We start from the raw sequence: 26,558 nt of genomic DNA on the forward strand, positions 1-26,558 counted from the left end.
GCAGCATCTATTTCGGACCATAAATCAGCTGAGGCTTAAGATGTTGGTATAGAAATGTTAGTAGAATGGTAGATAAACCGATCTGAGATCGGTGTGTTGTGACGTTGGGGGGAGTAATTGGGTGAAATAGTTCCTGGATTACATCTGACAGGCTACGTGCGACCTGCGCTACTTTTTCGACAAAACGATTATTTTGTAGATAATGTAACAGCTATTCAAGTTTAGGATTACAAAAAATCGTGGCTTAATATTTACGCAGTTATTTCCATCTGGCGAGGGGGGTTAGAAAGGTGTATTGCTGGTTTAACAGGAAGTTTTGCCTGAGAGGTACAAATCAGGGTAAAAACCTCGCACGAAACTCGCGAGAGGCCAACTGTGTCCGGTCGGTGGCAAAACAAACAGCCTGGGGCTTACGGCTAGTTAAGCGAGGAGGATTCTACCCGGTATGTTATCCAATTATATCTGTGAACCCGCTAGAAACGATACAAAATACACAGGAAAGCGTTTTGTATACTCATTATGACACAGCTAATGCTAATATAAAGCGAAGTTGTTTATCATTGACGCTGCTCTGCAGTCGGCTAACGTTAGCACAGTTAGCTTCCTACCAAGTTACCGTTATCACGTTACGTTATCAGAGCCTCAGCTGTTAACCCTGACCTTTGACTGGCGGTCTTCTTTAATCATTGACCACTACAGGTGTTAAAATATTTCACTTTCCCCATTGTTGTTATTACAGGGCGAAGGGCCACCTGAGACGTCATCAAGACGTCGGTTTCACCCAAACAGACTACCTTTCACACCAACACCGCCTCCACCATGACTGCTGCTGTTAGAGGTACGTGTGGTTTCTTTGTGCTCTAGTGTTCACATTTTACACATGGGTATTTGTAAAGTCAGCGGAAGTAAACTTGAGCAAGAGTTGATGGAAGTCTGTCTTTTTATCGTCTTCATGCGTTTCTTGTGCTGTTTGGTGTTTGCGGAGCTTCTGTTTTTGTGAAACATAAACAAAGCTGACACACATAAGGATTAAAGCTTTACAACATTGTTAGGCATATGCACTGCACTGTCCGCATGTTAGTGGAATCGGACTCAGTGCAAAGTGCGATCACAATTCTTGTTCCTTTTTATCTTCCAGATTCTGCCAGCGTGCCTGTCCGAGGTCCTGGCGATGGCATGGAAACTGAAAAACCGCCAGCCATCCTGGAGGTTAACACAGATACACTTCCACCAGGTCCATCTGAAGTTCCCCTCGTGAAAGTAGCTAGCCCAAAGCACAGCCCCAAATCTACCCATCCAGCACCTCCTGCTGCCCTGCAGCCGCTCGGCGTGCTCCACCTTGGGAAAGTAACTCGAGAGGCCTGCACAGAGGTGGAGGCGGTGAGGATCATGGTCCCACGTGCTGCTATTAGCCGAAGCAGCCGCACAGGAGCCACTGAGGCGAAAGGGGAGACCGGGCAACAGGCTGAGGAGCAGGGGTCTCCTTCGCTGCATTTGGTGGAGGACTGGAGAGGACAGCTGGTGAAGCTGCAGAACTCTGAGCGCAGGCTGCTGCAGGACAAAGAAGGCCTGTCCAATCAGCTCCGTGTGCAAACAGAGGTGAGGCTGCAATGAAACTGACACGCATTATTTAAATATCAGACACACTGAGGACCCTTTTTTTTTGTTTAAAATGGTGAGCACAACAAAAATGTAACTAATATGGTTTGTAATTCTTAAAGCTTTTTTCTTTTTAATGACGAAGTTCTTTACAATACAAAGGGAGAAGACAGTTCAATTTCTCATTCGTGTTTTCAGTTGTAAAAGGAGCTTTTATCAAATTTGTGCGCTAGGTGAACCGTGAGCTAAAGAAGCTGCTGGTGGCGTCGGTGGGTGATGACCTTCAGTACCACTTTGAGCGCCTGTCACGGGAGAAAAATCAGCTGATTTTGGAGAACGAGGCTCTGGGCAGGAGTCTGGCACACACTGCAGAGCAACTAGAGCGAATGAGTATCCAGTGTGACGTTTGGAGGAGCAAGTTCCTGGCCAGCAGGTAATGGACACTATAATTCAGTGGAAGATAAATTAAAAAATGTACGTGTATATATATTATCTGTATTTTGCTGAATAAACGCTTGAATTTGTGTTGTCTCCTCAGAGTCATGGCAGAGGAACTGACAAATGCCAGAGCAGCTCTGCAGAGACAGACCAGAGAGGCACAAGGAGCAATTCAGGACCTGCTGTTGGAGAGAGAGGAGTTCTCCAGGGACATGATGCTCACCCACAGGTAAGATTGTGACTCACATGTAGTGATTAAATAAACTGGAGTGTCTATTATAAGAACTCTAAACTTAAAGCATACTGGAACTCAGAGCCACTGATGCTGGCGTGAATGATGGCAGTATGTGTTGACGTTACCTGTTTTTGTGTTTTCAGATCTCTGGAGCAGCTCCTGGTATCTCTGCAGTGGGGCAGACAACAGACGTACTATCCCACCTCACAACCCCTAAGCACGGGAGAGCTGGCGGTGGCCAATCACAAGCTAGCAGACGCCATCAACGCCCACCTGCTGGGTAACAGCGGCGGTGGCAGCACCAATGCCGCAAAAAGCAGCAGCGCAGCAGCTGAGCAGCTCTGCAGCACACCGGCTGAGAAGATGGCAGAGAAGGTGAAGGTTTTACGTGTTTGTTTATGATAAATATCATATTTAATTTCTCATATTTGTAAGAAAATCCAGAAGCTCACAGATGTCATTCGCTTTCTGTCTCAGGTGCTGAAGAGTTTAGATCCCATTTCCTGCTCCGAAAACAAGGCTGAGTCTCCACTCAGTGACTCCACCCCCTCAAACTTCCTCAATAGTAAGAAGAGCATTGGCAGGTTTCACCCTTACACCCGCTACGAGAACATTACTTTTAACTGCTGTGAGCGCTGTACAGGAGACATCCTGGTGCTGTAGAGGTCACAGAGACTACCACAAACATCGTTGGAGCTTATTTCAAAGGACTGAGTGTAGTCTGAGGGTTACTGGAGCTTTGTGTTTAGTTGGAACAGCAGCAGACAGTTGCTGCTCTCCTGGTTGTGGTTTTACCCTGACTGTTATTTTTACATTTCAGATGATGGTCGGAATATATATGGCTCTACTGTTTATTTTGTTACTTTTATTTGCTCTTTAACTGAATTCAGGAATCGTAACGCAATGATTAGACATTTCACTGGGATGTGACATCAAGGTGAGTCCGTGTTATGTGTTGAAGAGAGATGCACACATGCACGCTGGAAGCGATTCACAGCAGCGTGATGATCAGTGACCATAGTCACTGGCGATGGACATGGACAGAACCCAAGATGAGTTTTTCTCGACTTCCAGGCCAGCGACTAAAGTAACTACCTGTAAGAATGATTGACTTATTATCTGAAAGTACATGCATTTGGAGGTTACCTAGGCAACTAGAGCAGAGAATATATTTATTTTTAAAAAAGAAAGTAGAAATGTGGAGATTATAGTTGGTTCAAGCCAAACAGCTGGCACGGCTGCGATACCTTCTACAGAAGTCCTTGTGTAGATGAGTTAGTGAAACAACTTGATCAGCTGTTGCTGTCTTATTGTATGTTGTGACACAACACTTACCTACTTTATTGCACCCAGGTGTAACCATTGGATATGCTTGCATCTGTCCATTGTCAGCCACTTTGGTTTGCAGAAATTCAGCCAACTCTTTCAAGTTTGTGCTTTTCTTCCTTCTGATCAGAGGCAATGTTTTGCACCATCCTCATATTTATCACTACACTGCATTTATGTAGTAAGAGAAATTATTGCCTTACTTCAGAATTGCATTCAGTAATGACTCATCTATACAAGGCATTTTTAGAAGGTTTTAATTGCCACATTTTGACTTTACTCTCAAAATGATCAAAAACATTTTTTTCTTAATGTGGCACTAATACTCCTTCGCAGCCTCCAGTCTTTAGTGTGTTTGAGGGTGTGCTGAGTTTTATTTGCATATTCCAGCTGTAAGTTTGATCCTGAGACTTGACAGTATGTTGTGTAAATACCCTCCAGTGAGCTGCTCCCACTGTGACTGTATATAAAGTGAATCAGGGTCCCTCCTATACTGCAGGAGCCACACTTCCTCTGTATAATGGTGCTACCTTATTTAGGAAAACACTGTATTAATATATTTTGTTGATATATTTTGTATATTTCATCATGTAAATGCATTAATATACATTCAGTGTTTTGGAAGTGGACAGATGGTACTACAAGAGCAAAAATGACCTTGACTCTTTTTTTTCTTCTCTTCATTTAATCGTGTCGTTTTTGTTTTGTGTCTATTATTATTTAAAAAGAAATGTATAAGGGCTGTATTTTTGCTTCAAAACACATTACAATAAAACTGGTAATCGATTGAAAATATGTAATTAAAGCTGAGCTGTTTCTTTCATCTCTCTTGGAAACGGCTGCTCTTTGCAGTAATAGTGATGGTTTCATCTGCAGTGAATGCACAACATGCAAATATCTGTACATCCTTTGTTTTTCTAAAATAAAGACCAAAGTAGTTTCTACTTTTCTAAAATGCATTCTTGTCATTAAAGCAGCATTTATTCACTTTCAATTTACATTTACAAAGTAGCAAAAGTTATTTTTCTCACTCCTCATGCCACCACATCCTGTTCCTGCCTGCACTTTTTCTGGCTTCTATGTCACTCTTTAACGATGTCCGTACTTTGGTTCCAGCTGGTGTGTTTTCTCTGTCTCTTCCAGTGAACCCGGACTCTCTGTGCTCTTTGTTTTTAAATGTGTTTATACTTCTTTTCTCTCCCGACCTCGGTGGCCTGTCGCCATCATCTCTGGCTCTGTGTCTTGTAGTCTGCGTCTGTTGTTGGTGGAAGCCGTCGTGCTTCCTTTTAGGCACAAACTGTAACGCCTCATCCCATCTCCCTGTATCCTTGAAAGAGAGCATAATGCGGATCATCTGATCCAGAGTCAGATTTTTGGCTCCCATCTCCCAGTGGAGGAACTCATCGAGGGGTAAACGGGCTGTGGCCAGCTTCAGACGCTTTGCATTGGCCAGTGATAAGCCTTTCTGGATCGAGCGATCCACTAGAGCTCCGATGATATAAACCTTTGAGTGGTCAAAGGTGCGGAGGACGTTGGGCGAGTCTGCAGTGAGGTACACGAGCTGTTCGCGGGGGAACAGGTCAACGTGCTGCCGCTCAGAGGTGGAGATGAGTAGGCGCTCCCAAGTCTCTGCACCGTACCGTTGGAGCAGCTCCTTCTTGTAGAGTCCATCTGGCTGCAGGTTGCAGAAGTGGAGATGGTAGGGCTCAGTGGCACGCCGGTTCAGCCCTTCAACCTCCATCAGCTGGGACACCGTGTTCTCGATCTCCCGTCTGGACATGTGCGACTCATAGCTCATGTCAAATACCAGCGGCTGACCGAACACCATGGACTGAGCGGACTTCCACGCCAGCAGCTTGTCCAGAGAACGGTCCCAGAATTGGAGGAAGAGTGTGTTTTTCAACCTGGGTCCCCCCTCGCCCTCCCCTTCCTCTCCACCGCTCTCCAGTTCTCTTCTCTCCATCAAAGATGCTTCTCTCTTGGCTGCCTTCTGCTGCTGTTTCTCCTTACGGGCCTTTTTGTGGCGCTCCCTGATAGCCAGGTACTTCAGGTACTTCTTCCTGGAAGACTTGGTGGTGAGCTTCGCCAGTGTCTCCACCTCCTCATCAGTCATCTCTTCGGGTACAAGCTTTCCAGCTTGCTGCCACATCGCAACCAGATCCCGCATTGCCTCCAGAGAAGACCCATCCTTTGAATCATCTCCTGGCTCTTTCAGGTTCTCATCATCATCATCACTTTCCTCTGCTTCATCTTGAACCTGCTTCTCATCAAATGCAGCCTGGGATCTCATCACAGACTTCCACCTGTCCAGATCTAGAGCCTCTGTTTCCTGGGGTTTAACTGCTTTCGTCTGTGCAGCATCTTTCCCCGCTGGGCTGATAGCACTGAGAAGGCGGATGGACACCGCGATGGACGCTCTGTGCCTGCTGGCTCTGCTGTTGCTGGTATTAAAACTGCACACTTGCCTCCCGGAAGCGCAGAATGGCACAGAATGAGCGCATTTCCAGAAAACAGCACAGCCTCTGGGAGTGAAGAGCCGCAGCAACATCGCCACAAATTAAACGAAACAAGAGCTGCTTAGAAAACCAGGAGAGCCAGACTGTTTTTACAGAAGCGCTTCTCCCAGACTCCCGGTGTTATTCAAGTGTTACAAGTAACGGCAACATCTCACTCAGAGTCCAGAACGCTCTCAGAGGTGTGCTCACATGTGTTGACGGCCAGGCTTCTCAAACACCAGGGAAGAAGGTCACGGTGTCACACTATAATGTGTCGTAGAGGAAACAACGAGGTGGCACAGCATCGATTGTCTTTGTTGAGAAGAGAACACGAGCCGTTTTTAGCCAGCTAAATCTATATAATATATTAAATGGTAATATGATATAATAAATTATAAACCACAGCTTATTTAAATTATTTCCACAGTGTCTCTAATTAAAGTTAAGGCGGATATTTGATGGTGTCGCACACGACGCAGTGATGACGCACTTCCCTCCCGGAAGTAAAACAAACGTACAGGGGGAGACGTTAGCTCGTTAGCCTCAAAATGAGTTTGTTTTTGCCCAAATTAACGTGCAAAAAAGATATCGATGAAGTCATTAAAGGGGTGGCAGAAAAAGTCGTGGTTTTACGGTTCGGCAGGGACGATGACTCGGTGTGTCTGCAGCTCGACGAGATTGTAAGCTGAAACGGTGACATGAATGTAAATAATGACTGCTCACTCTCTACTTTAGCTCATGTGTCTCCTGTCTTTCTGTTGTAGCTCTCTAAAACGGCCCACGACTTGAGTAACATGGCGTCCATTTATATCGTCGATGTTGATAAAGCTCCCATTTACACGAGATACTTCGACATAAGCTACATCCCCTCCACTGTCTTCTTCTTCAACGGACAGCACATGAAGGTCGATTATGGGTGAGTGGACCTAGGGCTCAGAATTACATTAACCTAAAATCACTATAAGAAGACATTAGTTTGAAGCAGTTGAATAGCTTGAACCAGGGAAGTGATCCGAGTGATTATCGAGGGCCACTGAGCTACCCCTCAGTTACATTCTGCTTGCCAGACTTTCTTGAGTTTTTTTTTTTGTTTGGTTTTGTTTTGTTAAACAAACGCTTAAAAGATAACTTAGCAAAGAAGTAATCTAAAAGACAAACACACGCACACACGCACACATTGTGTCTTTAGGCAGCAAAAACATCTTATGTGTCCCTGCTTATTTAATTGAATATATGATATATGCAAAAGATAACAGATATTAATTGGGACTTTTCACCTACAAGATGATTCACAAATAGCTATTAGCTGAAAACATAGCATTTGTGATCATGGTGTGCAGTGTTCCCTTAAAATACATATGAAAAAACTGTAGGAAGTCAAGTTACACACCTGGTGCGTAATAAGCCACCAAATAAGGCAGAAACTAGAGATTTTTTGATGGTAAACTGGTCTTGAAGTACAGAGAGAGAGCTGTGCAGGAAGTGTGATTTTTATCGTGGTGGAAGCAAAACTGCCAAAGTAAGAGGGACTGCACGACAATGTTCTTTGCTGCTGGTTCAATAAAATTTGGTCCCAGTGACGAAACCTGGAGTGACTGAAGCTGTGAGATGTCGACTTTCAGCACCTGACTGCGTGTACGTGTACAGTGAACGATCCACGTTTTGCGTTTACATCTTTCTGCTCTTTAATCGTTCGCTGTTTTAGCTGTTTATTGTTTGTTGAAATAGCTTCACAAGCTTTAAACTGAGATTCTGGCATTTCTGAAAAAATACATTTATATTTAAAAATTGATTTCAGTATTTAATGAATCTGTATCGCATGAGTCAAATTAAAATCGATTTGAATCGGGAAATCTTTTTTTTTTAAACCCACCCCTAAACCCAAGCACACTGCAAGTGTAGTAAAAGTATACCTGGATAGGAAAAAAAAAACTATCAGTGATGAATTGGCCGCCCCACCGCCCCGACCTTAGCATTATTTAAGAACTGTGGGGTCATCTTAGATATATAGATAGATAGCCCTTTATTTGTCATGTGCATATGCAGTGAGATTGGACCCCTTCCGACCGTACATACATTTCACATACTTCACATTGGGAAGACAGGTCGAGAGAGGTAGGATGGAAACAATGAATATGCAATAAATGGGGGAACATGAGGAGGAAAAAGAACTCCACCCAGACTGAGCTCCTACAGGACGACAGTTTGAGAACAGAAAAAAACACCTCAGCACAGAGAGCACATGAGTCTTCACACCACCATATAACATAAAGGACGTGCATCGGAGCCGCTTGGAGGGGGGAGGAGGGTGATTGTATATCTTTGTCTGATTACGTGTGTCTGTGTGCGTGTGTGTGTATCCTGTATCAACTTTCACCCAGTTCTAAGCAAAAGTCAACAGTTCTCCAGCTGACGCAGTTGGTCTTGAAGGATGTGGCCAGAGGGTCAAATCACAGTCCTGTTATCAGGGGGAGTTGTTCCAGCCAGCTTTCGGCCTTGAAGCCTTCTAAGCTGACGATTGGGTAGCTGAATAAGATGATGGTTGTTTGGTTTAAGGCTAGAGCGACGAGGCTGCATTTGATTTCGCAGGTGATCTAATATCCATCACTGGTCCCCAGGTCTATCCAGTTCTCTTTGCAGAGCTGTGAGCTTCTCCAAGATCTTATCCATATTGCGTTCAGTAAGCACGGCTCTGCCCATCGCGTCGATCTTGACAGACAACAGAACATTCATTCCTGAAGGCTGTTTACAGATGTTATATAAAAGCTTGCCTAAGAGAGTTCAGGTTGTGTTGAAGAATAAAGGTGGTCATACCAAATATTGACTTTCAAACTCATTCGAATTTTACAAACTCTGATGCTCTATTTCTATTTATTTTGACACGTTTCATTAAAGCGTTGTATTTCCTTTCCTAAGTTTAAAGAAACAAGGGATTTCAGACTTTTTTCAAATTCATTTTGATGGCATGACTTTCAACTTAAGAATAATCAATGTCAATTTTGTGGATACATATCAACACATACCAAAAGTATAAGCTACTGCTGATGCGCAAAGAGTCAGAATAAGGCCAACGGTTGTTAATAATTGTTTGTCTTTCAGCTCTCCAGATCACACCAAGTTCGTTGGCAGCTTCAAAACCAAGCAAGATTTCATGGACCTGATTGAAGTGATCTACAGAGGAGCCATGCGGGGGAAAATGATCGTCCAGAGTCCCATAGATCCTCAAAATATTCCCAAATATGATCTCCTCTACCACGGGATTTAGAATCAGTGACTTTATTCATTATGTGATGGGCAAGGTGCTCTGCAGAGTAGCAGTGACGGCTGCTGAATGAGTAACAAGAGACATTCAGACTTTGAACCACAAAGTAACTGTTTGAGGAATACTAAAGTGCCTCCGATTTAAAGACTGTTGAACATTTATTCTTTTTTTGTTGTTGTTCTTGTTGTAGAGATCAAATTACCGACAGTGTTTTTGCCTTTACTGTTTCTACTCCTGATACTTTAAAGGTTCTTCTAATTCACTTAGACAGGGAGTGTGACAGTAAGGAAGATTGCGGATTAGTAAAAATGGATGTCAACAGAAGTGTTTTGCAAATATTTGATGATATAGGAAATGTAAACCTAAGGGATGTAAAGAGTTTGACTGCAGGGTAGTCTCTACCAGTTTTTAACAGTACTATGTGGGAGGCTGGAAAAACTGAAATGATTTCAAATTTTACCTGTGTTAAGTAATGGCAGGTGCGCACTCTGTAGTGGGATTTGTCAAATGTTTCATAGTTTATTTTGTTAACGCTAGAATTTTTTTTTATCAGTGAAAAATATAATTTTGGTGTTGTTTTTTTTTTTTTGCCTTCACACGTTTGATAGGCGTGAGTTTTGATGCAACACTTTATTCTGATTTTTATCATTTTTCTCGTAAAAATATCTTGCACTGTGTTAGCGTTTCCTGTGGTAAACCGATGTATATCAGCAGCAAGATGCCACATTTATCCACTGTACATGCTCTGCTGTTATAATAAAATTTCAACCATCATTTTTCTCTTCGTTCTCTCGGCTCTACAGATGTTAGCAGCACAAAGGCTCAGCCCTCCTGTTGGACAGGTGTCTGTCTGTGTGGAGTTTGCATTTTCTACCTGTTTAGAACAAGTTTCTTAGGATCACTGGTGTTAATGTGAGGGTAAGGTAATTAAATTTGATCTTCTGATGACAGCAGTGGACTGTGGTATAGAAGCTTGTTTCTGCAACTGAAACAAACATGATTGATTGGCAGAGATAAGTTGAAATTTTCATCTCAAATTGTCAACTTAATTTGAAATTTTACATTATTTTTTTTTTCAATTTTGAGTTCAAGTTTCTCAACAAGGTGAGTTAGTAAGTTGAATATTTCAGATGATTATTCAGAAAGTTTAAACTTATGGGTGGCAAAAATGTATTATTTACTTTTCTAAAGTTTTGTTTGTTCGAGTGGCACAAAAAGAACTTCCATAGAGCAGTGCACATACGTCTGAAATCCCCCATAGGTGGATAATAGAAGTAAGTTGAGATCTATTGACCTTATTAGTCCTCCTAGGACCTGGTGTCCACATATGTGGACATAACATTTTGGGTCGTCTAGACCAAAATACAAAATTTTGCTCTACAAGGGCCTGATATTCACTTACGAGGACATTATACTGCCACTGTTCTATTGAAATTTAAAACAAATATCCTCATATGTGCATCTCATTTTTGTCAGAAACATCAGGTAAAAAACAAATCTGTCAATTCTTTGTTTTTAAACTTCTCAGGTCCCAATCAGCCCAAATATCAAAGAGAAATTAAAAATGCATGCCATGAAAGAGTTCGAGTCTTAGGAGGTTAAGGTAGATTTTTACTATGTCAGCTCCTGAACTCATGTGCTAAATGTGTATATAAATCAAATACCACAATAGATTTTGTACTTTCATGTGATATGTTTATATCACATTAAATATATCAGATTAATGATAATAATGACAAGAAAAAGCGAGAAAGAGGGCTGTAATACTTTTATTGTGAAAAACACGAACACCGGAAGTGTTTCTTTTTGTGCCGGAAGTCTTACAGTAACTCCGCGATGGCAGCGACCTTGTGTCCAACGTGGTGTTTGTAGAATTTTATATTATTCACACACCTAAAATGCTCGTATATGTACCACACGGAATGACTGTTTGGTGTTTGTAGGGACCATTTCAACGCTAACATTATGCTTCCCCTCATTAAAGCTGCTGCCGGCGGGCTGACCGGAATCTGTCAAACCAGCAGTCACCTACAAGGTAATACAAGCTAGCTAATGTTAACCTCATCATAACGTTAACCTCCAGGTAAAGGTGGAAACGGGGCAGTTTGATTAGGTTACCGACATTCACTACTAGGTAAACGAGACTGCAGCTAAACTCATGTGTAAACCTTCTTTCCCATGCTAACGTTACACAGTTAGCCCATAAAGAAAGGCAGTGTATGAAGACAGGATCCTGGCCAGGGTTATCAACTAGACGGGCAACCAGCTTTGCCGGGGGGGGGGGGGGGGGGGGGGGGGGGGGTATTTGGCTCAAGTCACCAAGCTGTGCCATTATGAAATTAAATCCAGTAAACATAACAATTAAAAATAAAGAGTGAGTTCATTCGTATATCACAGTGCAGTAATGCACCGCTGTTATACGCTAAAACTCGTTACATTTATATTTAAAAGAGGACTGCAAGAGTCAGTACTGTAAGATTTAGTGAACCTGGACACTGGGCCACCTTTACCAGCTATACAACAAATTAAAGCATACATAAGTTACTTTAAACCACACCATACACACAATTACACCAATCCATGGATGGGTGTAAGTAGGCTCGTAGAGAAGCAGTCACAAGACTACAGAGAGAAATCAGGAGAGATGTTCTCTCTGGTGCCGATGTGGATCAGTGAGCTCATCACACACTAGTACAGTGACTGTAAGGGCATGGTGTCTTCCAACACATTTTCACTTGTTTTGCAGTTTATGAGTGAGGTCCTGCCTTAAAACTGGGCAACTGGGCCACTCACACATACATACTACAGGATTTGGTCAGCTGTGGAAACCTTGCTCTTGCACTAAGTTTTTGAGCTGATGGTAAGGAGATGAGGTTTGGGGCTCTGAGGTTATTGAATCAGCAGAGCTTTGGCAATTTTTCACTCGGCATGCGCCTTGGCACTTTGCAGTGCCGCTTTGGTCAACCGCTTCGTGACAAACACGGTTCCCACAATTTTATTACCAAAATTGTTGCAGCGGTGGCATCTTATTACAGCACTACCCTCAAAGTCAGTGAGCTCTTTAGGCAACTCAAAAATACCTGAAATCAAATATTAATACTAGTGCTGTCAGTGCGCTAGGACCGTGCAGCCCCACGCACGGGGCGATCTGCGTTAACTCACTAACGAAGATTTGCCATGTTAATGCAATCATGGCGTTAACGTCATTTTAATGAGTTTAATGCTGACAGCAGTAATTCATACTTTTGTCCAAGCTGATGATTGACCTCATCAGTCATGAGTGGCACTTCCCAAGTCTAACCTATACAGGTCTGCTCCAAAGTCACAGTGAGCTTGGTTTGCTGCAGGAGCACTAAACTACTGTTAACCGATTATTTAACTTAAGCTTGGCTATCGGCAATGTGGGGTTAAAGTTTTTCATGACCAAACTGTTTGACTGACTTAAATTCACATATGATTGAGGAAGTGTATCAGCAGAATTCAGCTGAAGGGGTACAATGAGCTTTTTGGACAGGACCTGGACCCCCAAGGTCCTTAACGCTGAGGCTGATTGAAGTGATTAGACATTTGGCTACTGAAGCAATTCTATGACAGAAATACCATATTCATTTTATTCAACAGGATATGATAATTACATTATGCCAAACAAGAAACCTGCAGTTAAAAATAAGCTGCACATGTACAAAGAGCAGCTGACTTCCTGTCAAAGCTGGACACACAATAAATAGATTTTCCACACAGGACATGACAACATCAGTTTCAGATGAAGACAAGTTCACCGCAGACTTGCTTCAAGCATTTTTTTCATAAATATAACAGCCCACACAAGTAAGACTTGTTTTGTTTCTGAAAATCACAAAATTTCTCTTGCACAGTTGTCTCATGTGTGGTTTACTCCACAGGTCCTTTGCACAGCTGCTTGAAAGTCCTCTCTGCAGGGCTGAAGACATATGAAATCCCTCCAGACTACAGTGGTAATTATTCATCTTCTTTTCACTTATTTGTGTCAGGCTGGCTAATTTTTATGGCTTTACCCTGCTGGTCCTGAGTCATGCTTCATTCTCATTAAACAACCCCAACCATGACTTAAATCACAGCATGAAGCTTTCAAAAGTAACCCCAACTCTCAACCTGCGGGCCTTTATATGCTGACTTCTCCGCCTATTAAGAAAACATGAAATATCTTTATTGTTTCAAAAATCCCAGATGTTTAATACAGATTATGATCTGTATGAAGACTGCTGTTACAGTGCTCTCCTGCGCTGCCATTCAAAGGTGCTATTCCTGCAAAGTTTGAAAAAGAAATCCACTCTGTGCTGCTTTTGCATTTGAGAAAGAAAACAAGGGATGTGGTTTTAGCAGTCATAGTTTTCCTGTACATGAGAAAAGGGGAAAGTGGAGGTGACATGCTTGTGGATTAAAATGGCTGACAGAAGGCCCAGCAGGTCTGTTCTCAGCACTTTTCCCATGATGCATTTGGTGCAAGTCGAATAAAAGTGCTCACAGAAACTCTCCCGCTACGCTGTAAAACATCTCCGTGTACATTGCTGACGTAAATGTGCCTGTAGCAGGGCTGTACAAATCTTTAGGGTTCGGGTTTCTTCTAGATGTGTCATGGCAACACAATTCACACTTTCCATGCGTCAATTCACTCCCTTCTGTTGTGAAAAGGTCGCCTCTGATCCACAACACCCGTGGAGGAAATTGTGCCTGAGGTGCAGTTTTCACCATGAGTGTTGCGTGGACTATTAGTATAGCAGTTAGAGCTCCAATCCCAACCCTTCTCCACATAGCAACCTTTTTATTTGCATCCAGCACCCTCAGTTCTGGTGTTCAGTAGCAGGTAAATATGTGACGTGTTCCTTCGTGCCTGTTTTTGTCCTCTACAGATGTGGTGCTGCCAGACAAGCCCAAACTGAAGTTTTTGAACAAGGTGCCGAACTTAAAAAAGGCCAAGAAAGAGGCAAAGAAGCTGTGGGATATCCAGGGCCCAGCTAAGTCTGCAAATACCTTCACCACGGGACAGTACGCTATTGTGGTGAGTGCATTTATTTTACTTTAGATATGGCTGACAGTAGTGTTGCATGTTTTACAGGATATGACTAAGTGCCTTGACATTTCGTTTGTTCAGTGCTGATCAAGATTTATAGTTAAAATAAAAGGTGACTCAACCTGGTTCTTTTTTAATTTTACTCAAGATATTTTTTTTTAAAGTACTTGCTGGAAAAACTTAACAGTACACCTGCAAGTTAAAGGAGATGAAACGGCACCTGTCTGTCACACAGCGGCCACAGCATGGTAACTTTAAGCCTTTTACACAGTTTAAATGAAGTGAGATATTTGTCAGTTTGGCCCGAGTAGATGGTGAAAGTGAGTGATGGAAAACAAAGCCGCTTTTTGTGCCAGAATGTTTTGTGCCAATGTTGACTTGATTTCAGGGACTGCAGTTTTTGGCATTAAACAGACTAAAGGGTTGCTGCCTGGTTTTAGCTGTGTGCTGCCATATGTTTTTTTAAATAGCTAAAAAATAGAGAATGACACTAAGTGACCTGTTTTCTCTGTCTCTCTCTGATCTGATATGCAGGCCATGGGAGGCGGGTACCTCCACTGGGGTCATATAGAGATGATGCGTCTTACCATCAATCGAAAGATGGACGCCCGGACCACGTTTGCAATGTGGCGCATCAACGCCCCTTACAAGCCCATCACGCGGAAAGGTCTGGGTCAGCGCATGGGTGGGGGCAAGGGAGCCATCGACCACTACGTGACACCGGTTCGTTACGGACGTTTGATCGTGGAGGTGGGAGGAAAGGTGGAGCTGGGCGAGGTCGAGCACATCTTGACTGAAGTGGCAAAGAAGCTTCCTTTTCCTGCGAAGGTGAGATCACAGATAAGGCATGCACTGATGGGAGAAAAAGTCTGAATTGTTTTCAGATGATGCGATTTGATTAGAAGTGACCGCAGTTTTTACCCACTGGTTCTCTGTGGTAACTGTATTCTCATGTCTTTATTCCAGGTAATGAGCAAAGAGAGTCTAGCAGCCCTGCAAAAGAAACAAGCTGACATGGAGCAGAACAACCAGAATCCCTGGACCTTTAAGAAGATCGCACAGGGCAACATGCTGGGCATCAGAAGGGTGCTCAGCCCCTTCGACCTGCACAACCACGGACGCTTCACGGGCAAATTTCACTTTCCACAGAGGGTGTGACACACCTGAGGGACTGAAATTTAATAGTGTTGTAATGTGAAGAAGATTCTGGAATTCTGAAATGCTCCATCTTTCAGTTGTATCTCGGAATCTTCTGTCATCTTTTTTGGTTTTTGTGTGTTTTTCCAATTATGTTAGCAAATATATCATGTTCTTAAAGTGGTGTTTTTGTCTATTTTTTGTGCTCATCACAGTTTATAAGGGTCTGTACTCCAAGAGTATTCGTCAAATGTTAGTGAAACTTGCAAACAATGATCATTTAATGGCTCTTCACCAAAGTTAGGTCACATGTGTCATTTTACTGGAAATAAAATGAGAGTCGTGATGGTTCGTGAGCTGGCGGGCTGCCCTGCCACTGGCGTTCTGGTTATGCTGTGGCTCATTTTCAGTTAGCTGTTTAACTCAGTTTTGTCTAATGGGGGAAATAAGATGTAAAGGTTAAACATTTACATGAACAGATTTGAGTGTACAGATTAAACCTCATGGTGTGCGTAGGTTGCTCCAATATTTACAGTCTTCTTAAAGTGATTAACAACACTGAAGTGGGGAACATGAAATCTCTGACTTGTGGCTTCTCAGCTCAGTGGTTAGCATTGATCCCTCACAGAGTCCTTTGTTCCAATCTCTGTGGAATTTGAAAATATTCTCCCTGCTTTTATGGGTTTCCTCCAGCTTCAGGAGCTCCGTTTCTTCCTGTCTTCAATAACACACAATGTTCATTCTCCCCCTCCAACACTGTGCGCTTCAGAAAGGCACTTGCTCACTCATTAATTACTCATTAACAGTTATTATGGCGAAACCACCGTCAGGGCACTTGCTGAAAATCTTATTTTCACTGGGAGTGACAAGACTGGACAACGTTAGCAATAAGGGAAAGCTCAGACTGACTATTTCGGAGAGGTAGGGTTGAGGAGGAATAGTGTATTAGACAAACAGTGGGTGGCTGCCTTTTCCCCAAAATGGCGGATTAGGGTTAATTTAGCCCCGGGTTGCGTTCACAGGTAGCGATTTGGTCCAGGTTTTGCTCACATAGGGGTTTGTTTTAAGTTTTTACGGAAGGTAGTTAACCTTATCGATGTGCCAGTAAGTAACTAATTTAGTCAGACTTATTCCCGTCCCTTATTTCGGTCTTTGGACGACGGCAACATCGTTATTGTCTTGAACAGTTGCCTGACAAGCGACTTTCCGGGTTAAACCATCGATACTTTGCGCATGCGAGCTGAGGAGTTTGAAAACAGCAGCGCGAAAAAGCAGGGCGTTAATAACGCCAATTTTTAGATTTCAAATAATTATATTGTCTTTTAACTATTTATGATTTGTTTTATGCCTTTAATAATTAAGGCTTAATTGTATCACTAAGAAAGCTCGTGCACGTTACTTAAGACGCTTTTGGCAGTCAGACGTTGTCATGTTGTTTCAGCTACATTAGCTTAACGTTTTGGTTTATTTCGACTTTTTCACGAGCAAACATGAAACCCACACGAGGCTCTGACCGGGCCCCATCAAAAACACCCAACAGGAAAAACAAGGAAAAAGCAGAAACAACGAGTCGGGTGAGTACGTACACTCCAGCTGTCGTCGTTGTTGTTATCTGTAGCAACTCAGGCTGACTTGTTACCTCCGACCCTTCATTTACTTTAGGACCAAGCCAAGATCATCCATCCAAAACCATCACAGAGGAAAGGTTAGGACACCTCTTATACCTCTCATTCTACAGCAAACTGTAAAGTTTGTATTTTCTAATGCGGCTCTTGTCTTTAAAGCTGAAAGAGGATCATCTCCTAACCCTAAAAGAGCTAAAGTGCAGGACAACAGGGCGCTGATGTCCAGGTCCTCCATCACTGCTCTAGAGAACATAATGGACTTATCAGTACTGTGAGTCTCACATCAGAAGCAGAATGCGCTTATTTTTAACCATAACCTGACATATATTTCATGCTCCTTCTGATGTTTTCCTGTTGACACTGTGCAATAATAGCAAGAAAATTTACCTTTGTTTTTTCCCCCGTGTTCACAGAGCAACTCTTGCTTTGAAGCGGACAGAGAAGAAGGAAAGCCAGGAGCATCTGAACAAAATGAAAACCATGTGAGCATTAAGTCTGAAATTACAGTTAAATTATCTATAAATAAACAACATGCAGTTGGAGATCTTTTTATTTTAAATTCAAGTCACACATGAAATTAAGTTTGTGTAGGTTGGTTTTAGGAACATGCGGCACTTGAACACCTATCACGTCACACGAACGTCACACACCTTGTATGATGTTTGCGTATGTTTGAACCCCATCAGTCAGCACATTAGAAGCCTTGCGGTGCTTTGTTAAGACCAGAAGAGTGGATAAAGGTGTGGCATGGCTCACACCCTTTCATTACATCCCACATAATTACCTTGATGATGTTCAGATCGTGGCTTTGCTCCCGGCTTTGTTCCAGAAAGCAGGTCTAGTGAAAAGTATGACTTCGTTAACCCTTAGGTTATAGGTTATAGACTAGATTGCTCCCTGAAACAAAAATTGGGTGTAACACTGTGACTCTGGATAGTAATTCAGGACTTATGGTACCGCGTTTGTGTCCGCAGGTATTTGCTTACACCCAGTTTATACCTTTGTGATAAATAAACAGTCATAACCACAAACTCCTCTGAAACCCTAAAACATATCCTGCACCTGATGTGGTTGTCCCTAGAAAAGTCACTACATGTCTCATTAATACAGCTCGATTCTACCTGTGCACGTCCATCTACTATTATGCAGCATTCATGTTCTCAATATAAGAAACAATAATCGTAGCTTCAATTCAGGGACTCAAAGAAGTTGTCACATACCTGTAAGGACAGTGAGGGAATGTATGAAGAAGCAGGAAAACTGTGAAGGACAAATATTTGCCTTTGAGAAAGGAAAAAAAAACAACCCAGAAGCAACCTATGTGGATGTGCGCCCCCCCCCCCCCCCCCAAAAAAACAAAAACAAAAACAAAAACAACAAAACAAAAAAAAACAACTGCATGTAGGTCAGATAGTGAATAATGGTTAAAATCTGGGCTAAACAGGAAAAGGAGCAACACCAGAGTACACCAAGAATGAGAGCAAGCACCACAAAACATTCAAACAAATAAACAAAAAGCATGACAAGCTTAGATGGTGACTTTAGTGCAGTTTAAGATAAGACAGCTATAGAGATTGACAGACCACGTGACTTTCGCGCATTGCATGCCGGGCGGTGGTGGCAAAACATTCAAATTACCGCATTAAATGCAAGCATTTGTAGCACCGCAAAACGTTTATTCTCACGTTCCAGTACCGTCTTGCTTTTTCTTTCCTCACCAAAAAAGGAATGTACAAAACGAAGGAGAACAATGCCGGTCCGTACAAAGACAGACTCGACGAAAAGGCAAAGAAAAGGTACGAGGAAAAAATCGCCTGGATGAGCTGTCTCTGCCCCAGAGGAACGCGGGCCTTTTCGTGGCTGTTTTGATTTCGATCTCTGTTTTAACCGATCAAATCTCGCTGTGGTAGAAGCTTTAAAGTCTGTGTGGCCCAGTTTGAGAGAGGGTGCCCAGTCTGGATCGCATTCCAGCATTTCGTAGGCTGGTTTGCCTACAAAATACAGCAAACATTACACACAGCCACAATAAACAAAGGAGCATAGCGCGATGATTTCTGTTCAGCGCCATATAAGACGTATTAACTACCACAAAACACTTACCTTTGTGGAAATGCTTGGAGCAGACTAACATGTGAGGTGGAGTGTTTTAGAACGTTATATTATGTCTTCTGATAGCGGCAATCCAGGCCATCCGTCGCCTCTTCGTGACTTCGGAGACATGGCTTGGACAATTTCTCTTCCACGCCGGAATCCGATGAAAACCAATCGCATTTCCCGTCGACTTCACGCGGCTGTCGTTCGCCCGGCTTGTGCAGTTAATAATACAACAGCTTCTTGCCATATTATGTTTCTTTTTATCGCTGTGTAACTGATTTCTATTGAAAGCCTGTGCCCGCTAGTACCTCTTGCCACTACTTCCCAGAATCCTTTGCGGTTTTACCCCTGAATGACGTCACATTTTCAATCTCTATTAGGTTGTTAGCCAGTCCCCTGCACTGAAACAGTTGGCATATGTTACTGCAGCAATCACTATTTAATAAAACTGGTCTGCATATTTAGACACAATGCAGTGATCACTGATGAATCAGTTGTTGTGTTGTAACCGATCAGCCTTACTGGAACCAGAAACTCAGAGTTCATCAGCTCAGTGTTTGTTTCACACAAAGCAGGGCCCTGCTCTGTGTGGGTGTGCATCACAATGATAAGGATTGAGTGAAAGCGGATGAACCCTCATTAAATTATTCATTTATAATCCTCTGTTTTATTCTTTTATTAATTCAGGCATCATCATTTGAGATCTAATTTTTTTTAAACTGCAGTTTGTGTTGCCTTATCCTGATATGTTTTCCAACCCATTTTTAGGTTCCTGGCTCAGTGTGCACAACTTAAAGTTCCAGGGCAGAAACAAAAATATTCAGAGCATTCATCAAGGCATCACCAGGATGAGACTAAGAAGTCAGCGGTTGGAGAGAAGAATCTGAGCATCTTGGAGGTGAAAAACATAAAAAATGATTGGATTGCTTTGGAGGATTTGATTGGAAGCTAAACTGTCTCTTGGTGGAATATTTATGTGGCCATGAACTTGATACATCTGTGCAAAACCTACTGATATAGAGAGGTTTTCACATTTCTGCAAGTTGATATTCTGTTTGTTCAGCAGGTATGTGAAAAATGATTTGCACTGCCTACCTTATGGTTAGACTGTGGTCTTTGACACCAGTGAGATAAAGTCTCTTTCATTTTGTGTGCTGTGGTTTCTCTGCTCTGAAGTAACACCTACTCAGCTCTCTGTACGTGAGAGCAGACGAAGGATGGGGTTAAAAAAACAAAACAAAACAGGAATTTAACTGCTCACAATAAAACTGACTGATACAATTAGGTCAATATGTTTGTAAACTAGGACACATCGATATTTTTTAAAATTTTTGCAACAGTACTACACCACAGCGAATTTTAAATCAGCCAGTCAAAACTGAAGTGCAGACTTTTAGCTGCATTGTTTTAACTGTTTATGAATTGTAGCCATTTTTATTGTTTCAGAAGCTCAAAAATAATATAATGATTTTTTTTAAATATTTTATTTTTAGCAATATAATGATTTTTTATTTACATGGATGAAAAACCTTTGCAGTCAGTGAGTGTCTGAAGTGTAGAACTAATGGACTGCACCAGATGTTGTGTTTCCTCCTTTAAGATGCTCTGCCAGTTTTTGTGTTCAGTAATTGAAAGCATGCTCTACTGGGTTGATTTAGCTATTGAAGAATCTATTTTCTTTAGCTTGAGAAACTGTTGGGTTGTTTTTGCAGTATGCTTTGGTTTATTATCCATTAGGGCTGCAGCTGTCATTAATTTTAGCAATCTATTGATAATTCCACTGATTTAATCGAGTAATTGGATAAGAAATACTTTTGTCTAATGAGGAATAACAAATATTCAAAAGAGAAAAACACAGGTCTTTCAAAATCAATGTTTATTTTTTAAATATTAATGCAATTTAATTAACACAGTATTTTATACTATTTCATGTTGAATCTGATAATGTTCAGAAATCTTAAAATTAATATGATCTAGTGCACCCCATGCCCCCTTTTGGACACGCCAGTGTTTGCTACAGGCATGGCTTCCATGTAAAATAAGACTGCTTGAATCAGCCTTCAGAAAGCTGTATGATTTAAATGTGTTATTAGGCTAGGTTAAGAGTTCATCTGCATATTTTAATACAACTTCTGGAGGCTTACTGATTTTCACCGTGTAAAAGAAACACTGATGGATGGAGCAGCTACAAAGTTTGCTTTTCTTCAGGTCGGAGTTTGTTGATCAGGTGCTTCGATCAACAAACCAACGTTGGAAACACGTTTTCTTTCACTCTACCTAAGCTTACTGTCTCAGTAATGGCTCTGCTTCTTTGCTCTTCACGGTGCGTGGGTTTTATGTTGTCAGACTTCCTACATCATTGTCAGATTTGATACATTTAACACATCAGAATGCTACAGAGCCACGTGTTAAAACGAAGCATCAAAGCAAAGAATTTGTGTCGAGGATTTCTTCTTTTTATAAGCGAATTACTCGATGAATCGTTGCAGGCCTAGTTTTCTATTTGCGCTGTGAAGGTCTGTATGATTAGTTTTTCTGCAACTGGCTCAATCTGAGCAGAGAATATAGGCATGTAAAGTTAAACGATGGGGTGTTCTCCCCGACTATTTTCACTATAGGGATGTGTATGTATGTGTGTGGGTGCACAAGTATGTTTATATATGTATATAGATCTGTAAATTTGTATCTTTTGACTTGTTACTGGGGCTATAAAAATACATGTAACAAATGTATACACTATTAGTTACTAAATAGTGGAATGGGGGTGGGATTAAATAAGCTTATGCTTCTTCCTACTTTTTTTTGAACATGTAAGTTATTTATAATAATTGTTTTAAATTTTCCTTTTGTTTTGCTTCTTTTGCCTCTTTTTTCTCTTTTGTGGTTGTATACTATTTTAACATGTTCAAAATGAAAATACAATAGAATACACTAAAGAGTTCATCATGCTGCTGCTAACAGCAGTCCTATTATCTTTAAGTACTAGTGACCTAGTTTCACTGTCAACCACATGGACCCATAACACAAAACACTCTCCACAAATTCATCAGACCATGAGCTGTTTTTCCTCTCTCTGCACCCATTTTTACTTATTTTTTTTACGTTTTTAATTTGTTTTGGTACAAGTGCATCTTGGTGTCATCTGTTTAAAGATTTAGTCTGAGCTTTTCTTGTTCTTGTTCACCTTTCTGTAGACCAACAAGGTGCAAATTACTCATTAAGGTGTCTCTTGATTGTTGGTTTTGAAACAATCAAGAGAGCCTATGAAAATGGGGAATATGTCTAAAAATGACTGTAATTCTTGAGTTAAATATGAAAGTTTGGACTTTAATCATGTGTTAATTAATTGGTTTAAAATCCACGGTGGAGAAATTGTCTAAAAATCTATGAACATAACTGCTGCTTTTTCACTGGGATGTGACAGGTCATAGAAAAAAAAAAAAAAACATATCATGCTAAAAAAAAACCCCAAAAAAACATATCATTCTAAAAAAAAAACAGTCCTAAAACACGAGAACGGTATCAGTGGTTTTACATGAGGTCTTCTTTTTGACTTTGCAGGAAGACTTGAGGGCTGTGGTTCGTGCACTGGAGAGGCTGGAGGAGGAAACAGAGTCTTTGCAGCACTCATGCAGTCAGCTGAGGGACCAGTTAGAGGAGGAAGAGGAGAAAGCTAAAGAGGTGCAAATGATTTCACACAAGCATGCATACTTATTTGTCTTTATTGCAACATTCTCCAATCACTGCTGTCCTGATTTTAATTCAGGCATGAATTTGATCTTTTTATCTTAGTGAAAATCTGCAACACCAGCTGTTATGAGCATTTATATGATGTTATTAATATAAACACGCATTTATCTATTAAAGCATTACAGCATTGTCTGAGTTTTTCATGGCTGAATCATCCTCTTCACACTAAAGTTATCACCTACAACCACAACACACTGAGGAGTCGCAGCAGATGTGAATGTTGTCAATACATCCGTTTCGTGCCTCGTGCTATCTGATACAGAACATTTAACAATATTGGCCAGTGTCAGTGCGTCAGGCTCTTTGATATATTCTTGGGGTTGTTCCTGAGCAATTTTTGTGGTCCTGCTGTGAGAGTCAGCTGTCATGGCAAAGGGCACATCCATGTTGGGAATCTCATCTTCCACTACATCCCAGAGGTGCTGTATTAGAATGAGATCTGGTGACTGTTGGGGCCATCTGAGTACAGTGAACTCACTGATACATTTAAGAAATCAGTTTGATAGATTTACGTTTAGCAACATTTCGCGTTCTTCTGCTGTAAGCAGCCATCAGATGATGGTGGTCATAAAAGTATGGACGTGCAACAATTCTCACACACGATGTTTCTGTAGCGTTTAAATGATGCTCAGTTGGTACTATGAAGTCCACAATGTGCCAAGAAAATATGCTTCACACCATTACAACCTTACCAGCCTGAACCTTTGATGCAAGGCAGGATGGTTCCATGCCTTCATGTTGTTTACTGACCCTGCCATTTGAATGCTTTAGCAGATATTGATTCATCTATCCAGGCAACTGGTGAGACTGTGAACTGTAGCCTTGGTTTCTTTTTCTTAGTTGGCCCCTGTTGTGGTCTTGGTTTGACGTGTTGTGTATTTAGATATATTCTTCTGCATACCCTGGTTGTAACCAGAGGTTTAACCAGGCTGACTTTATTATTATTTTCAAGCAGTCTTAAAATAGCAACCAAGTTATTTAAAACACTCTGGCCATACTCCGTTGACCTCTGGCATCAACAAGGCATTTTCACCCAGAGAACTGCTGCTTATTTTCTGTTTTTCAGACCATTCTCTGTGAACCTTAGAGATGGTTGTGCGGGGAAATCCCAGCCGCCGATCAGCAGTTTCTGAAATACTCAGATCAGTCTGGCTACGTTTAAAGCCACTTAATTCAACTTTAATCCCCATTCCGATGCTCAGTCTGATCTTTAGCTGGCCGCACTGATTATGTCTGCATCCCCGAATGCGTATGTAATTGGCTGTTGTTTATGTTAACAAGCAGATGAACAGGTTTATCTGATAAACTGTTCATTACCACCTCTGGTGTGTTTTTCAAATTCTGAACCTTTTGTGTTGATTTATTTCTTTGATCTGAATTTTCCCTTTTTGAGCGTTACTCTCTTCTTTCTTTCTTTTTGCCTTTTTTTTTGCAATAGACTATGGAGGATCTGCTACAGGTTTTATTATATGCTATATAACTATGTTTTAATGTGACATACATTACAGTAAATGGGTCATTTAATAATAGTAGATGTCACAGTTGAAGTGACCAGAAAATCGTGGTGGTGAACTGCAGTTTCGACACCATCATGGGGCTGTTAGACAGGTTCGTCTAGACATTTGTTACAGATTCACCATAACAGTGAATTTTTCGTGATGTTTGGCTGAAATGTGGCTATTTTGTGGCTGTTGTGAAATCTGACATAACCTATTCTGGAGAAATATCAAGTATTGCCTGGAATGTTACACCAGAGCCATATCGAATCACAGACACGAAGGTTTTTAATGATTTACTTCAGACTCACACAGCACCCCTTTTCTGGTCTTCACAGATTTTACGAATAAGTGAACGAGCTGTTCTCAAACTTCCCCGTCTTCCTTCTCAGAAAGGTGAAACATTGGAGGTGAGTAAGTGTTGTTATTTTAAGAGCTAGGCACAGCCAACATTTTCACACTATCTGAAATGTGCTTGATTTAACCAAATTGCACAATATTACTTATCACTAAAGGTGAAGTTCATTTTGTTCCTTTCTTCTTCTTCTATTTTTTTTATGAATAGCATTTGTAAATAGCTTAGTGGGCACTTCCTCTACCATGTAACAGGAAAGCCTGTACATGTTCTCTGTGGTGCAACTTCTGTGAAAAAACATGAAATTCATGTTGCGAAATGCACAGAGAGAGAGAGAGAGAGAGAGAGAGAGAGAGAGAGAGAGAGAGAGATTGTGACTTTTGGGTTCTGTGTTATCTTGGTTATCTACTCAGCTACAGAATAAACCCTTGTTTTTGTTCTAGCTGTTTTCACGAGTCATATCACTCATAATATGTTTTACCTGGAATTAGTTGAAAAATCAACCAAATGTCACAGGCCACGCTAGATGAGTGTAGGTCATCTGAAGTCACTTCAACCTGCAAGTTTCATACCTGAAAATTACACCTGTGCCACTTTTTGGCACCATAGGACTGTAACAGTTATCTTTTCTCTGGTTCTAAGCCTTAAAAACTGTACTTGTATGTGCGTTAATGTGTGTATACCCACTGCTGATTGATCTGCTGCCTGTCTTCCCTAGGAGAAGACCAGATCATTTAAAAAAATCAATTTAAATCGCCACTTTTTGTTTTCCTCAGGCTCTGCTGAGGAAGTTTATACCAGACAGCGATTCTGAAGCCACAGCTCGGAAACTGGGCCAAATTCTGCAGAAATCGAAGCCAACCGAGGATGACCAGGTGCTGCTTGCGCAGGCACGTGAACACGCCGATTGGCTCTTCCACCCCGGCTGCGTATTAAATAGTAGCGCACTGAGTTTTGAAGAAACGTAGCATTTATTGGGTTTGATACTTCTTACTTCCATATTTGTGGTTGTCTTTGTGGAATATTTCTGCTTACCATGCTTCACTGGTATTGAGTTTGCATCATATTCCTGTTTTCAGCTACTTTTTTCTTTGTTTTTTATTAATTATGTGTTCTGCTATGTGGATGTTTTTTGTCTTTTGGTGGACATAAAAGCCTGATATCCAACTTCTGTGGCAAGTTTAGGCTAAACAACTGAAAATTAAATAAAGTCACAACTGAACAGTGAATTAATTAAAATCCTGCTGCCTAAACTTTTTTTACAGTGGAAGATTTGGTGTGCTCTGAATAAAAAACAAGTCCAAATCTTGCTGCTGCTTGCTGCTTGATGTTTTGCAAGCCTCGTGAGACATTCAGCTAACTAAAGCTACTGGAATGCGTTTAATCTGGAAAACTTTTGGTTTTAACAAATTTGGAGAATCTGCTCTGTGCTGGGAACAATATCATTCTTGAAAGGATTATGCAAGGTATGGGTTGTTTTTTTATTTTTAAGAACTCTGTGTAATAAAATTTACCCTGCAGCCAGGAAGTTAGCATCGAAATGATGTTAATGTTTTTTTCATTGCTGTGCATGTTGCATAAACCAGTGAACAAGATGATTCATGAATTCATTTTTCCCTAGAATAACAACCCCACAATCAGCATGTTCAGACAGAGGCAGCTTCTTGTTACGAGCTGGCAGCAACAGCCAAACCTG

General features: G+C 41.4%; 5 protein-coding genes across 5 annotated transcripts; 4 read left to right on the top strand and 1 right to left on the bottom strand.

Annotated features, from left to right (window-relative positions):
* The first annotated feature begins 228 nt into the window (after positions 1-228).
* blzf1 (basic leucine zipper nuclear factor 1) lies at positions 229-4,540 on the top strand. Its single transcript, XM_063474247.1, has 7 exons — positions 229-443; positions 740-838; positions 1,139-1,599; positions 1,833-2,032; positions 2,138-2,266; positions 2,416-2,647; positions 2,750-4,540. The coding sequence occupies exons 2-7, from the start codon at positions 820-822 to the stop codon at positions 2,933-2,935; spliced, it is 1,227 nt and encodes a 408-aa protein (XP_063330317.1). The 5' UTR covers positions 229-443; positions 740-819; the 3' UTR covers positions 2,936-4,540.
* trmt10c (tRNA methyltransferase 10C, mitochondrial RNase P subunit) lies at positions 4,289-6,337 on the bottom strand. Its single transcript, XM_063474234.1, has one exon. It carries the CDS (start codon positions 6,144-6,146, stop codon positions 4,626-4,628), a length of 1,521 nt encoding a protein of 506 aa, XP_063330304.1. The 5' UTR covers positions 6,147-6,337; the 3' UTR covers positions 4,289-4,625.
* Positions 6,338-6,592: 255 nt separating this feature from the next.
* txnl4b (thioredoxin-like 4B) lies at positions 6,593-10,129 on the top strand. The gene is made up of 3 exons (XM_063490337.1): positions 6,593-6,773; positions 6,858-7,009; positions 9,193-10,129. The coding sequence occupies exons 1-3, from the start codon at positions 6,642-6,644 to the stop codon at positions 9,356-9,358; spliced, it is 450 nt and encodes a 149-aa protein (XP_063346407.1). The 5' UTR covers positions 6,593-6,641; the 3' UTR covers positions 9,359-10,129.
* A 1,043-nt stretch (positions 10,130-11,172) lies between these two features.
* On the top strand, positions 11,173-15,730 carry mrpl16 (mitochondrial ribosomal protein L16). The gene is made up of 5 exons (XM_063490439.1): positions 11,173-11,390; positions 13,258-13,329; positions 14,245-14,393; positions 14,940-15,233; positions 15,372-15,730. The coding sequence occupies exons 1-5, from the start codon at positions 11,321-11,323 to the stop codon at positions 15,561-15,563; spliced, it is 777 nt and encodes a 258-aa protein (XP_063346509.1). The 5' UTR covers positions 11,173-11,320; the 3' UTR covers positions 15,564-15,730.
* Positions 15,731-16,512: 782 nt separating this feature from the next.
* On the top strand, positions 16,513-26,346 carry cenpq (centromere protein Q). The gene is made up of 8 exons (XM_063490558.1): positions 16,513-17,116; positions 17,205-17,247; positions 17,327-17,438; positions 17,581-17,649; positions 20,030-20,159; positions 22,823-22,942; positions 24,846-24,917; positions 25,639-26,346. Exons 1-8 carry the CDS (start codon positions 17,033-17,035, stop codon positions 25,828-25,830), a joined length of 822 nt encoding a protein of 273 aa, XP_063346628.1. The 5' UTR covers positions 16,513-17,032; the 3' UTR covers positions 25,831-26,346.
* The last annotated feature ends 212 nt before the right edge of the window (positions 26,347-26,558 follow it).

This window comes from Pelmatolapia mariae, linkage group LG1 (assembly GCF_036321145.2).
Source record: "Pelmatolapia mariae isolate MD_Pm_ZW linkage group LG1, Pm_UMD_F_2, whole genome shotgun sequence".
Lineage (NCBI taxonomy): Eukaryota > Metazoa > Chordata > Actinopteri > Cichliformes > Cichlidae > Pelmatolapia > Pelmatolapia mariae.